Here is a 15,673-nt window from a genome sequence, read left to right on the forward strand (position 1 = left end):
GCTGGAAGGACCTTGACCCTCCCTTACCTGCCTTTAGAAGTTCTCCTAATTGTAGTTCAGCACCAACTTGGTCCATTATGAACACCTTAGACTCTATAGTTTAGAACTTCTTTTAAACCTCAGATTTGCTTGGATGGCCTGGGTTGCTGCCTCAAGACTGGACTTTCTCATGCTTGCATAAAAAAGACAAGAGGTGGGACTTATCCTGATGGTCCAGTGGTAAAAATTCTGTCTTCCAATGTAGGAGATGTGGGTTTGATCCACAACCAGGGGGACTAAGATCCCACGTGTGTGTGTGTGTGTGTGTGTGTGCGCGCGCTCAGTCATGTCTGACTCTTTGCGACCCCAAGTAGCCCACCAGGCTCCTCTGTCCATGGAATTTTCCAGGCAAGAATACTGGAGTGGGTTGCCATTTCCTCCTTCAGTGGATCTTCCTGACTCAGGGATCAAACCCAGGTCTCCTGCATTGAAGACAGATTCTTCACCTGCTGAGCCACCAGGGAAGCCCCTTTAACCTTTCTAGTTGCATGTATTTATTATATACAGTAAATGGAACTTGAGTGTAAGTAACAAGCTTGCCAGATAGCGCTAGTGGTAAAGAATCCACCCATCAATGCAGGAGATATAAGAGACATGGGTTTGATCCCTGGGTCAGGAAGATCCCTTGGAGTGGGGCATGGAAACCCACTCCATTATTCTTGCCTGGAGAATCCCATAGAAAGAGAAGCCTGGTGGGCTGCAGTCCATGGGATTGCAAAGAGTTGGACATGACTGAATAACTCAGCACGAATATATGCAGGCTTGCATGGGGACTTCATTTTTGTGATCAGGGTAAGGATGGTTTGGAGACTAACTCACTCTATCTTTCTTCTCTTAGACTGTGGTTTTGAACTTGCTTCCCAGAGCTAACTTCAGCATGCTCAAACGGAAGCAGAGCTCCAGGGTAGAGGCCCAGCCGGTTACTGACTTTGGTCCCGATGAATCTCTGTCGGACAACGCAGACATCCTCTGGATTAACAAGCCAGTAAGTTTCTTTTTTAAAGAAGAATAGAGAGGCACATGCTGATATGAAGCTGCTTTGATTCATTTAATTCAGAAGCTCCTGTCCCTGTGATGTGAAACGTCTGAGTGGCAGTAGAATGTGGGTGAGTCTTGGAGTCTGGGAGATGAAAACGATTCCAATGACACAATGAGATGCCGTGTGAGTTACTCACAGAGGAGGCATCAGAGGTGGCTCCCCGACCTGCCCTCTGTGCATCTCCTCCTCAGAGTCACAGAATGTGGAGTTAATGCCACTTCTCCGGCCAACCTGAAGCTGGAGACTGTGATGAGGGATCTCTTCACTTATCCTCACCACGCAGGAGTCCGAGGAGACAATCAGATGTTGGGAATTAAAGGTCTCCTTCTGAGTTGCAAGTAAAGGTTAATGAGATAGAGGGTAGTGTCTGTGAAGAACTTGTTACCTTCTCTGCCTAATTAAGCTGACAAGAACTTGAGGCGAAGCCCAGCTACACCTAGTATCATTGTACATGAGGAGACAGTCTAGCAGCCAGAGCTGGGGCTGAAGGCATTGTTGCAGAACTGGGAAGCTCAGCTTCCAACAGCCGTCCTGTTGTTCAATCGCTCAGTCGTGTCTGACTCTTTGCGACCCCATGGACTGCAGCACACCAGGCTTCCCTTCACTATCTTCCGGAGTTTGCTCAAACTCATGTCCATCGAGTTGGTGATGCCATCCAACCATTTCATCCTCTATCACCCACCCCCTTGTCCTCCTGCCCTCAGTCTTTCCAGCATCGGGGTCTTTACCACTGAGTCAGATCTTCACATCAGGTGGCCAAAGCATTGGAGCTTCAGCTTCAGCATCAGTCCCTCCAGTGAATATTCAGGGTTGATTTCCTTTAGGATGGACTGGTTTGATCTCCTGCACAGGATCCACTCTCTTATCAAACTCAACAGCAGGAGCTGAAATCAGGAAATGAACTGCCACTCTTGAGCTGCTTGTCTTTCCCTTGACCTTGACTGTAGTAAAGATGATCAGCCTTGGTCCCCTCTGTCGTCTCCCTTCTTATCTGTTCTCCAGACCACTTCTCAGCTGCTCACATTTCTTTTCCACATTTCTGTGTCTGTTCACATCGCCCTCTGCTTAACAATCATTGAAACATCCCTATTACCTACATTGAAAATTTTAAACAGTAGTTTGTATCACATGCAAGGCCCTTTATACTGTGGCTCTAACTTGTACAGCAGCTATCTTTCCTGCATCTATACACTGTCCACTAATCGGTGGCTTCCTGCTCCTCCGAGGTGTCCAGCCAGTTCGCATTGTTTCCATTGTCTTGAGATGCTTTCCCAGTGACGGGCTACCCAGGTTGCTCAGTGGTAAAGAATCCACCTGCAGTGCAAGAGTCCCAGGAGATGCAGGTTTGATCCCTGGGTTGGGAAGTTCCCCTGGAGGAGGCCATGGCAACCCATTCCAGTATTCTTGCCTGGAGAATCCCATGGACAGAGGAGCCTGGCGGGCTAGAGTCCATAGGGTTGCAAAGAGTCAGATACAACTGAAGCGATTTAGCACTCACACACAGACGAGTCCAGTCCTCCTTATCCGTGTCACCCCTGCCCCCATTCACTCTGAAAGTCTCCTGCTTTGACCCTCCCGAACCACTGATGAAATGAACCTCTTCTCTTTCCACTTATCCTACTTTATATGTTCAGTTCAGTTCAGTCGCTCAGTCGTGTCCAATTCTTTGCAACCCCATGAATCGCAGCATGCCAGGCCTCCCTGTCCATCACCATCTCCTGGAGTTCACTCAAACTCATGTCCATCAAGTCAGTGATGCCATCCAGCCATCTCATCCTCTGTCGTCCCCTTTTCCTCCTGCCCCCAATCCCTCCCAGCTTTTCCAATGAGTCAACTCTTCCCTGAGGTGGCCAAAGTACTAGAGTTTCAGCTTTAGCATAATTCCTTCCAAAGAATACCCAGGGCTGATCTCCTTTAGAATGGACTGGTTGGATCTCCTTGCAGTCCAAGGGACTCTCAAGAGTCTTCTCCAGTGTAGATGTAAGTAAAAAATGATTTCTGTATAAATGTATATGTGATGCATCTTAGACTGAAATAGGCATAATATCGCTCATTGGTGATGAGTTGCAACTGTGTTGTTTCCATTGGTGTGTCTTCAGAGCCCAGTGTAATTTCCAACACATAGTAGGTCTTTCCCATTCATGTTTAGGGAATTTTGAACGAAAGAGAAAATAAAGCAGTCATTTTTTCTTAGCGTCCACCAGTACAGAGCTTTCTGAGACCTTCTGAAGAAGGTAGATTTATAGATGTAGGCTTGGAAGACTAACTAGAATGATTAATGCTTAACGAGAATTCATTCTGTAAATTCATGATGGTTTTGTGGGAGAACTCATCTTTTGAGGCTCTTCTGTGTAATTAGATCCTTTGTATTGGAGGCCCAGATGGGTCTAAATTTACACGTGGTGTTTATTGAAGTGCTTCTTAATTGGCATGAAAAGTACATCAACTTTTAAAGTTAATCATCAGTGACTTATATGGTATGGAAATCAGTGGCATTACGTCTTCATGCAAATATTACAACTGTCAGGTTAATATTATAACCCACTCACCAGCCTACAAGTGTCTGAGTCTCCTCAAAGATCTGACAGCCTTTTCTGTTTTTCATCTCAGGTGGTTGTTCGCTTGTACGGCTTCAGAAACCATCGACCATGAAACTGTAACAGCTTTTTTTTCCCACAGAGAGTATATTAAAGGATTCATATGACTGCATATATTATGTGTGTGTATATATATATATATATATATAGGCTATTCAATAGATAACACATTGAAATTATGTTTAGGAATTGTGTACTGATTTGTTAGTAATATTAATTGTGTGGGTTTAACATGCAAATGCATTAATATTTTTTATCCTAGCTATTAGTTTTCATAAGAAGATATTATATGGATGATTTATGTCCTACGCTTTTACACATGTATACACACACGGAAACATCTTTAACTTTCTAATTCCTTCTTTATGTTAGGATTAAGGAAAGACCTCAAACAGCAAGTGCACTGCCAGCATTGCACAAAAATGTGTTTTTTGGCATTTTTGGGAGAGATATCTGGGCTAAATTTATATGAAACATGTTCTCAAAAATAAAAAGGTTCATTTATTATTAACTTTTGAAAATATAGGATGAGAGCAGATTTTAAAATATATTTTCATACACACATGTTAGCATGAGATAATAGAATGAAAGCCCCACATACAGGAAGTGTTATATATCAGTTAACTTTAAGAAGCATCTGGAGTCTGCTGGGATGAGCCCGTGTGCTAGATTTCAGGGAAGATAGAATAAATATGGCCTCAGAGTCTAGGTGCTCACAGTACATAAAAAGTATGAAAGTAATAGCATATCACTTTTCTACATATTTTCATTGAATGAGGCTCTACTGTGTCCTTATGTCCCAGTAAGTATCAGGGGCTTTAGGGTAGTGTGACCTGGTTCACATTGAGGTGAGGTTTTATTAATGCAGGACCACAGACAAGCTCCTTAACCTTCCTGAGTCTTAGTGCTTCCATGTGGAAATTAGGCTGCTTTGAGAATTAAATGATGTAAAAGATATTGAAAATATTTAGCACATTATCAGTATTTAATATGTTGGTTTTGTTCTTCCTTTTCTCCCTAACCCAAGTGTTAGTTGCTTAGTCATGTCCAACTCTTTGCAACCCCATGGGTGATAGCCTGCCAGGCTCCTCTGTCCATGGAATTCTCCAGGCAAGAATACTGGAGTGGGTAGCCATTCCCTTCTCTAGGGGATCTTCCCAACCCAGGGATTGAACCCAGGTCTTCTGCACTGCAAGCGTTTCTTTACCATCTGAGCCCCCAGAGAAGGCCCCCTTTTCTCCCTAGTGGTGAAATGTTGGGTTGGCCAAGAAGTTTGTTCAGAGTTTTCTATAAGATGTTACAGAAAACCCAGACGAACTTCTTGGCCAGCCCAATATTTCCAACTCAGTATTATGTTTTCCAAATAGTGTGGTTCATAACACAGGTTTCAGATGTTTTATGGCATCGGATAGTAACTCTGGGCCATCTCCACAGTGGGTTCACTCTCTGCTGCGCATCTGTGCCATCATCAGCGTCATCTCAGTCTGTATGAACACGCCCATGACCTTCGAACACTACCCTCCTCTGCAGTATGTGACCTTCACCCTGGACACTCTGTTGATGTTTCTCTACACAGCAGAGATGATCGCCAAAATGCACATCCGGGGGATTGTCAAGGTGAGTGTTTCCATGTTATTTAAGCTCAAAACCAAAGCACACTGAATTCATTTAATGTTTTCATGTTAATTTCAGTCAAATAAAACATCTCTTTATTTTATCAGTATTTAATATGTTAAATATTAATATGATAAAATACTGATATTGAAGTACTTTTAAGAGGGTATAATTCCAGATATTGGTGAAAACATGATACATTTAAGAGTATTATAAAAGTGAAGTCAATCGTGTAAGGCATAAAGTCTTGGAATATCTGAGGCCCCACCTCCAGCTTCCTGAAGGCCAGAGGAGGGTCTTTCATGCCGCCTACAGGGTGATCATGCCACCTAACCCAAGGAGGCACCTGTTGATTTATGGAATGCAGAATAAGTGTTATGTGATAAATTTGCCGGGCAATGATAATCAGGAGGATCTCATTTGCCTGAGGCATACTAAAAATGTGAAGAAGTAAAAAGAGAGACTTTAAATGGAAAGGAAATTCCAAAACTGTAAGACAAGAACGTGTAGCATGAAATTGGTGCCACTGGGAGACAATAAAGAAAGAAAGAAAAGAAAAGATAAAAGAAAAAACAATGAGAAAAGGAGGGAAATTTCTATCCTGGGGTATCTCTTCCTCCTATGACGCTAACCTTTATAGAGGTTAAATGGAAATCCCAAATGAACTTTTTGGCCAGCCCAATAATCTCATCTCAGTATTATAGATGATCCTGTCTCTAAAGTATTTTGATGGTTTAGTTGCTAAGTCATGTCTGACTCTTGTGATCCCATGGACTGTCCATGGGATTCTCCAGGCAAGAATACTGGAGTGTGTTGCTGTTTCCACCTCCAAAAAGTATTTTAAATTGTGCTATTTAGAGAGACAGTGGTATAATGGAACAGCAGAATGTGTATTAGCGTTTGACAAATGAAAGTTTTGACTCAAATTAGGATTTGAGTCTTTTCATTTACTGGCTGTATAAACATCTCAAGGGAAGTAATTGTGATGAAGAAGAGCCTTATTTTGTATAACATTTTTGAGAATTTAATGAGCCAATGCTTAAGATGTATTTATTGGGTCAACTTCATTGCTTCTTTTTACATGTAATACATTGTATGCTGTCTTTAAAAGAGAGGAATCATAATCAATGCATTACTCTCTTCATTTTTAACTTTTTAAAACATTTTATTAAGGACATTTTTAAATTTACATGAAAGTAGAGATTATAGTTGGAACAAATACCTATAACTCAACATCAGTAGTTATCAATACTCGTCCAGTTCTATTTCTTTTTAAGACAACTCTGAGAAATCAGATTATTTTAGAAACAACTTACACATTGCCAACTGATAAAATCTTTTTTCTAAATATTGTATTGGGCACAGGTAGCAGTAATTTCTTACTGGAGGCCAGTACACAATCCATATTCATGATGCCCCACTTGTCACGAGTATTTTCTTTTAGAGTTAGCTTCTTTGAGTCATGACCCAAAAAAGCTTCACAAGGTGTATGTTTTTGCATTTGAAGTTTGAATATTTTATCACGTTAAGGGATTAAACATAAATTTCAACTCTTGAGAATTGTATCATGAACAGCTTTTACATTTTGTTGAATGATTATTTTTCCCCTTGACTCATAATAGTGTGGCTTTCCTAGTAATCAAACCATCCTTACATTCCCAGAAAACACCTGGCTGGGTCATAACACAGTTTTGTTGTGTTTTAATGTACTATTTCATTATATTTGTTATCACTTTTCTTATTTAAATTTTGTTTAATCTCTATCAGGCTTGATATTCGCTATTCAGTGTGTATATATATGCTGTGTATATGTACTTCTGTGCTCTAAAATAATCTGAGTAATCTTGAAACTGTTTTAGCTTGAAACTTTTGGTAGAAATCTCCTGTGAAACCATTTGATCCTAGTATTTTTTTCATGGGACTCCCTTTCTTTAAATTGATTTGTTTAGACTTGCTTGGTCTTTACTTGATGAAATAAATTTTTTTAAAGAAATTGTCCACTATTAAGTTTAACTTATTAATAGTGAATGTTTACAATGTACTTATTTCCAACTAAAATATTTGTACAGCTTTTTTCAAAAGTGAAAATTTGTCAAGGAAAGTGTAACCTGATGCTTAAAATAGAACATGATTTACACATATACTTTATTTGGGTCGATAGACTCAAATCCTGTGTCCCTGGAAAGGCTAATCTTCAGAGAGAAAATAGGGAGGAGAAGGTAGTGATGCACTTAACACTTTCCAGTTGTTAAGGAGATAAAGAATGCCAGCACCAGATTTAGCCCCCAAGAGCTGTGGAGCCGTATGCACACCCTAACCTTTTCCAGGATTTGTGGACAATGGCAGTGTCTCCATTGCACACATGCAGATACACAATAGTGGTTCTTCTAGTTACACCGTGACTGGGGCAAGTATTTTTGCAAATGTGCATAGTGAACATTTGTATGGTGAGAACTCAGATAGTGAGAGATCAGTATTTTGTGGAAAATGCTGTAATAGTGGTCTGGAAAAGTTATAGGGGGAAGGGGGCACCAAAAAAATAGTGACAAAATCTGTTTGGGGCTGCCCAGAAAAGTCTTGAAGAAAGAGAATGTTGAGGTCTTGTCTTGAAGGATAAGGAGGTGTGGGCTATGGTGGGGGTCATGGGGAGGGAAGTAAAGGATTTCATGGAAAGAAGAAAGCAATGCTCTGAGACACACGGCCTTGGAACAGACTGGAGCCTTGGGGTGCTCTGCGTAGTCAGAGTGAGGAGTAGCAGATGGTATGCCCAGGGAACAGCCGGGGAGGACCCTTGGAAGGGAGACCAGCTGCATCTCGGAGGACCTTGCAGCCTTGTGAGGAGCTCAGTCTTCCTTCTGTGGTCAGTTAAGAGGCATGGGGATCGGAATATGAGTGACATAGTTTGATTTGTGTTTGAGAAGTTCACGGTGGAGATCACATGCTCCATGCACTGCAGGAGATAGAAATTGAAGCACAGAGTCCTTCTGGCAAAAAATGTCCTTCGAAAGTTTCATTAGAGGCATGTATCTGCTTGAAGGATTTCACATCTTTTATAACATTTCCCAAGCTTGACTATATCTGCCAATTAATTTTCACTCCCCGATCATTTGTTTCTAATTGCCTCTCCCACGAATTCCTGTTCTGAGAAGCACTGTAGCTCAACCAAATTCCTATGGGCAAAAATAAAGCATCGGGGTGATATATGTTTGTGTTTTTGTGAAGCATTCCATGTAGTGCAGACTGTGAAGTCTTCAGACAATTCTCAGTTGTCTATTTTTCATCTGGCAACAGACCTGGCTAAAAAGTAGCATGCGTCCTCTGAGCATTGTTGAAGTAATAAATAATAATGCTAAGACACAGTGACAGATGGGCCCTGGGAATGCAGAACAATAAATCATGTGCTTATGAAACTACACCCATGCATATTGTTTTGTGACTGCAAACTATATCCCTGTGAATGTCTTCAGGTAAATGTGTTTGTTTTCTCTGCTTGTTAAATCCTTGCATGGCAATTTAAGTTCCTCTCTTATACTGTATAATTGATTGGCAGCCTCCAAGTGTTTACCTTTATAAAGATTGATAGACAGCTCTTGAATAACTCATCTCCTCAGGCACCAGCCTGCTGATTTCTGCCCATAACTCAAGCACTCTCTCCTCTTCATTTCTTGTTGATGCAACAAGCAAATTAAAACCTTTCTTTCATATTGGGAGAGATTACGGTTTCTCAAGTACCAATGGGCCTTCCTGTGTGTTAGGTTCTGTTTCCATATTTTGGAAGCAGGAGGGAGGGACAATTTATTATTTGCAAGTATTATAACTTGAACATGAATACAGTAGGATTTTAAAAGGATCTGGACATACTGATACATTGAATCATAGCACCGTTTAACCAGTTATGGTGAAGAGTCTTTGAAAATACAAACTGAAAAAGAGACAATGAGTTAAACGTTATCAGACGCAAAGTGCAACATGAGATTATGTTACTGAACCAAAATTGGGTCTGTTCACCTTCACCCAGTAAAGCCAATCTACTGACACGGGGTTGTGGTCAAGGCAACTATAGTGTTTATTTCAGAGCCCAGCAAGGAGTATGGGCAGCTAGTGCTAAAAGGACCTAAACTCCCAGAAGGGATTCAGGGAAGGGATTTTAAAGGCCGGATGAGGAAAAGGTCAAGGAGTGCATGACCAGCTCATGGAGCTGGTGGTGTGGTAACTACCTTCTGGTTCCAGCTAGTCTGGGTCTAGGGGCTGGTTTTCAGCATGCCGTTAACTTCTTTCACCTTGTGGGATTTTAGTAACTGCATAACAACTCAAGGATATGGCTCAGAATTTTATCTACAGCCCAGGAAGAGGAATTACAGCTCCTTGACTTTGTTTTATGGTTCAGCTATTATTTGGCCTTATTAAACTGTTTTTCTATGTTTCCATATTTTCTCACTTTCCTGATTGAGTTTGCTCTTTAGAACTCCAGGAAGGCCTAGGAGGCTAGAGCTTTTGTACAAACAAAATGTGGGGGACACAGCAGGGTCCCACTTATCTTCAGTTATACTTCAAAGTGTCAGGTTTCAGAGCCTGTGTTCTGTTCATGAAAAGGTGTTTTGTCCTTACGGAGCCTTAGTGAGTATTGATAATGATTGATATGATTTCAATTTCAATTCAGTCATATTTGCAATCTCATTATAATGCAAAAATTAAATAAACCTTGTGCTGCTGTGCTTAGTCATGTCTGACTGTTTGTGACCCCATGGACTGTAGCCCCTCAGGCTCCTCTATCCATGGAATTCTCCAGGCAATGCTATTTCCTCCTCCAGGGGATCTTCTCCATCGAGGGACTGAATCTCTGTCTCTTGCATCTCCTGTGTTGGCACTCGAATTCTTTACCACGGTGCCACCTGGGAAGCCCATATTAAACTTTGACCCAATTCTTATTTGCATGGCATGTCAGCTTTGCTGATTCAAACTACGCTAATCTGAGAAATATGCAAAAATTATCTCATAATTTCATCTGTGATCTTTCATGATAATTCAGGAAAAGAGTCTTAACTTTAAGGTAGTACCTTTCAATGTACTACATCTTTCTCTTTTTGCGACCAAGAAGCATTCCTTTAAAGGGACAGTAGTAGTAGTTTCAGTGAACGGATAGGTGCACGGATGCATTCATGAAGCATAAGCATTGACTTCTTACTGTCTGCATTGTAATCTACAGAGGCTCAAAAGACATGGTTCATATGCTTATCTCATTCATTTAATATCATGGTGCAAGGTAGTGGGAATACCGCCTGAAATTGTCTAAAGTTTCAAGATACTATTAATCTTCAGAGCAAACTCAAACATTGACAGTGGAATGGAAGATAGACCTTTTTTAAAAAATACAGCGCCGGAGAATATGTTTAGAGAAGATTTAAGTAGGAAACCCAAACTACAGGAACTAAAATATAAGTTAAATAAATAGCTAGATGGGAGTTACAAAGGACTATTCTGTCCGTTACATGGTATGAACCTTATTTATATACAAGAGCTGAGTTGCTGCTGGTTGCATGATATATGAGCAAAAGCACTGATTAGAGTGGGCTGTGGTCAGACCAAAGTCTGGAGGAAAAAATTGGCATAGACTGCAGGGAATTTTTCAGGAAGACAGAACAGCATGAAGGACAATGAATGCTAAAGGGCAAAAGGTTAAAAAAAAAAAAGATGGGAAAAATCTGAGTGTTATTGGTTTTTGTATCTCGGATCACTATTACACAGCTCAAAGGTTTTTATAAATATTGAAGGACTCCTGGAAACTGAAACCAAAAAATACTGTGTAAAACTTCTGCTCGGTGGATTATTTCATGTTTTATACCAGGCAAGTTAAAAAAAGCTAGTTTTAATTGACCATTCCATGCAATCTAGAGTGTGGTGGTCTTGTTGGGACAGGCAGATACCACTCTGAATTGCTGGAACATCCACCACAGAGAACATTCCAGATAATTCAACTCAAATGACTTCATAATTCAGAAATAGCTTTCTGTATTATACAGTAGAACTTTTTTTGCTAAACCACTTTTCATGAGGTCATTAGAAATTAGAATGTGCTTGCATTGTTGCTGTTCAGTTGCTAAGTCATGTCGGAGTCTTTGTGACCTCATGGGCTGCAGCACTCCAGGCTTCCCTGTCCTTCACTATCTCCCAGAGTTTGCTCAGATACATGTCCATTGAGTCAGTTGTGTGTTTGCATGCTTTTGTTTTATTTGGAATCCAACCGGAACTTCTAAAATGACTTAAAATAATCATCCTTTGATAGAGTTCAAAATATACTCTTAAGTCAGCTTTTCAACATCAATTTCCTTAACCTATAAATCTATATAGTAAATAAAAATCCAGCCAACTCTGTTACTGATGACTTTACATTGTAAATTTGTGAGGCTCGTATTTTTCAAATTTGACTTTATTCACACCAACTGAGTGATTTTTGTTAATGCTAGAATTTTCACCTTTTAAAAAAGTTAGCTTTGAAAGATCTATTTTAAAAATGTAACACATGACCATTAGTCAAAAGGCATATGTAGGGATATTCTGGGGAAAATTATGTCTCTTTTCCACCTTTGGCTCCTTGCCACTCTGTTCCCCTCCCTGGGAAATACCATTATTTATCCTCGTTTTTTATATTTTAAATAACCCTCAATATAATGAGAAGCTCTCAACTTGTATCTAATTGAATATAATTTGTTACTAAGGCAAATTATGAGCAATAGGAGGTTAACTGTAGTGATACTACGTGAAACATTTTTAAATTTTAAAACAGGAAAAAAATAATACTATTTGGGAAAAATCTTCTATAAACTTATCTTATTTGAGTGCTTCTGTACCCAATAATCTGTAATTATTAATATTCTCTTTCTTGGCTAGCATTTACATTTAATCGTTCCTATTTTAAAATAGTTCTCTGCTGAGCCTCATAAAATTTCTGTGTTCATTTTGGAATTATTTTACATTTTTAAAACAAGCACAATTATGCCTAGTTCTTAAAATAAAGATCAAGTGATATTATTTCACTTTTTTGCTCAACATATAAGAACATATTTGTTTAATAAAAGTTGATTTGAAAATATATACTTTAATTTTTCTGTATGCATGCATGCATGCTAAATTGCTTCAGTTGTGTCCAATTTGTTGCAACTCTATGGACCATAGCCCGCCAGGCTCCTCTGTCCTGGGATTCTCCAGGCAAGAATACTGGAGTGGATTGCAATGCCCTCCTCCAGGAGATCTTCCTAAGCCAGGAATCGAACCTGTATCTTTTATGTCTCCTGCATTAGGAGATGGGTTCTTTACCACTAGCGCCACCTGGGAAGCCCATTTTTCTGATAACACTTATCGAAATAGAATGTGTGTGCATTTTACATTTTTTAAAAAGTAACTGAGAATATAAGTTACATAAGGGCAGGTGGTGTTCTATTCACTTCTGTATCACTGGTGCCTGAATGCCGCCTAGAGCATAGAAATGTTCTATTTACTGAGTGAATGAATTAACAGATTTGTTCAATATATCAAACAAAACTTAAGGGAAATTTAAAAGTGCAGCTTAAACATTTGTATTTTATTATCTTTTAGGATGGTAGTCAAAATTAGACTCATTTTATATTGGTTATATTGTCTATATTTAGTTTTACAATTAATTAATATTTTAAGTTGTGCAGTGTACAAAACAAACTTAATGCTTATGGTAGAAGATTCCTCATGGGATATTGAAGACAGCTATATTATCCCTTAATTATTTGCTCTATACTTAACATGTACATATGTGAATACATAACCAGTAGCATTTTATCATATAGTTTTTATCTTTGTAAGATATGATCATATGATGATCATAACGCTAATTTAATAGGTTATTGTCCTGTTAGTCACCCAAACCCCAAATTTGCTTTTATAACTCTTTTGTGGGTCTTCTTGAATACACACCAAGTCTGGTTGATTTTTGTGCCAGTGGTAAAATTATTTGTGCATTCATTTGAGAACTAGCATTGTTTTCTCTTAACTCTCCACAGGATTAGTTTTCCCACCATGATTATAACTTTATTATAAATTAGTTGGCCTTATGTATAGTATTAACTGGGTATGTACGTAGCTGTATATCTACACAAGATGTGTGTGTGTAGTTGGTGTGTATGGGTGTGTGTGTTTCACTCGGCATTACATCCTCTTATATAAAGTACATGCTTCAGTTCAGTTCAGTTCAGTCGCTCAGTCGTGTCCGATTCTTTGAGACCCCATGAATTGCAGCACGCCAGGCCTCCCTGTCCATTACCAACTCCCAGAGTTCACTGAGACTCACGTCCATCGAGTCAGTGATGCCATCCAGCCATCTCATCCTCTGTCATCCCCTTCTCCTCCTGCCCCCAATCCCTCCCAGCATCAGAGTCTTTTTCAATGAGTCAACTCTTCGCATGAGGTGGCCAAAGTACTGGAGTTTCAGCTTTAGCATCATTCCTTCCAAAGAAATCCCAGGGCCGATCTCCTTTAGAATGGACTGGTTGGATCTCCTTGCAGTCCAAGGGACTCGAAAGAGTCTTCTCCAACACCACAGTTCAAAAGCATCAATTCTTTGGCGCTCAGCCTTCTTCACAGTCCAACTCTCACATCCATACATGACTACTGGAAAAACCATAGCCTTGACTAGACAGACCTTTGTTGGCAAAGTAATGTTTCTGCTTTTGAATACGCTATCTAGGTTGGTCATAACTTTCCTTCCAAGGAGTAAGTGTTTTTTAATTTCATGGCTGCAGTCACCATCTGCAGTGATTTTGGAGCCCCAAAAAATAAAGTACATGGATACCCAGTGCTAACTAAGCTGGGCTTAAACTTCATATCTGAGTCATATAACTTTCATTAAGTGAATTATCATTCATTAGCTTTAGATTTGCAAACAACAAATTATTTCTGGAAACCTCTGAAGGAAACTTTCTGACAATCTATTTGTTACTCCTGGCAGAAGGTTCTCAAAAGTACCTTATTTTCCTAAATATCCTACAACATATTTTACCATTTTATTGAAAGTCTTGGTCTTCTGTTCCTATTTTTATTTTCTAAACAGATTCACTCAGAGCTGGTAACCATGTGACTGGACTCAGAACTGAGTTTCACAGATTGCTACAGAACTAGTGACTTAATTGCCAGTACTCTTGCTTGGAAAATCCCGTAGATGGAGGAGCCTGGTAGGCTGCAGTCCATGGGGTCGTTAAGAATCGGACATGACTGAGTGACTTCACTTTCACTTTTCACTTTCATGTATTGGAGAATAAAATGGCAACCCACTCCAGTGTTCTTGCCTGGAGAATCCCAGGGATGGGGGAGCCTGGTGGGCTGCCGTCTATGGGGTTGCACAGAGTCGGACACAACTGAAGTGACTTAGCAGCAGCAGCAGCAGCAGTAGCAGTGACTTAATTGTGCAGTCCTGAGCGAGCTATTGAAGTCTTTCTTTCTAGTTAAAGGTTTCCAATTTCAACCTCATAAGGTGTACTGTTTTGTTATGTGAAAGGAAAGTTTTTTCCTAAAAGTCCCATTTTATAAAAATAATGCATTCCAGTGTCAGAACTGTTAAAAAAGGAAAGTAGCATGCCTTCTTTATCTTTCTTTTATATTTATAATCCCAGTTAAAGTCAATAGATGTATATTTCAAAAATGAAGGCACATTTCTTCATCTTCACCTCTAATTCAGTTCAAGGTGAATTACGGGTTAATTCTCTGCTGATGATGGTTGTTCCCAGAGATTCAAAGTCCTTCACTGACCACTGTATCCTTTTGGTTCTTATAGGAAGAGTTGGTTTAAGGACCAGAGCTGCTTATTAAGTAGGATGACCTCTGGCTTCTTATGTGGTAGAATCTATGTGGCTAATCTATGTGTAAAAATCGTGATGTTTTCTCTTTGCATGAATTTAAAATTTTACATGCACAGTTTTGCAGTTACTTGTGTTTTAGAAATTATTTTCCTCATATATAATGTCATTTAAAATGCTGGAAGACTTTCCTTTTGAAAGTCTGTTCAGTTATGATGCAACAATTGTAGATAGCTTATATCAAATTAGCACTTGATTATTCCCTCCACAGATTTTTTTGGAAATTATTCATTTTGTCTTATAATGCCATGTGAAATTTATTTTTAGGGGGATAGTTCCTACGTGAAAGATCGCTGGTGTGTTTTTGATGGATTTATGGTCTTTTGCCTTTGGGTTTCATTGGTGTTACAGGTAATTAAATACTTTTAACTTACAAGGGTATATTTTCCAAAATGGGCATTATTTTTCATTGAAAATCTAAATTTATATATTAAAGAATATATATATATATAATATATATAAAATGTGATTGGGTAACTGTCTAGAAACACTTTTAATGTTTATTG

At 39.4% G+C, this 15,673-nt stretch overlaps 1 protein-coding gene across 1 annotated transcript in view; it reads left to right on the forward strand.

Moving 5' to 3' along the window:
• Nucleotides 1–916: 916 nt before the first annotated feature.
• The window catches only part of NALCN (sodium leak channel, non-selective), a 284,614-nt gene continuing 269,857 nt past the window's right edge, over nt 917–15,673 (forward strand). The window contains exons 1-3 of the mRNA XM_010831483.1: nt 917–1,024; nt 5,110–5,292; nt 15,435–15,518. Coding sequence (XP_010829785.1) covers nt 917–1,024; nt 5,110–5,292; nt 15,435–15,518 — 375 coding nt within the window. The remainder of the gene's footprint in view (nt 1,025–5,109; nt 5,293–15,434; nt 15,519–15,673) is intronic.

This window comes from Bison bison, unplaced genomic scaffold (genome assembly GCF_000754665.1).
Source record: "Bison bison bison isolate TAMUID 2011002044 unplaced genomic scaffold, Bison_UMD1.0 scf7180017864527, whole genome shotgun sequence".
Lineage (NCBI taxonomy): Eukaryota > Metazoa > Chordata > Mammalia > Artiodactyla > Bovidae > Bison > Bison bison.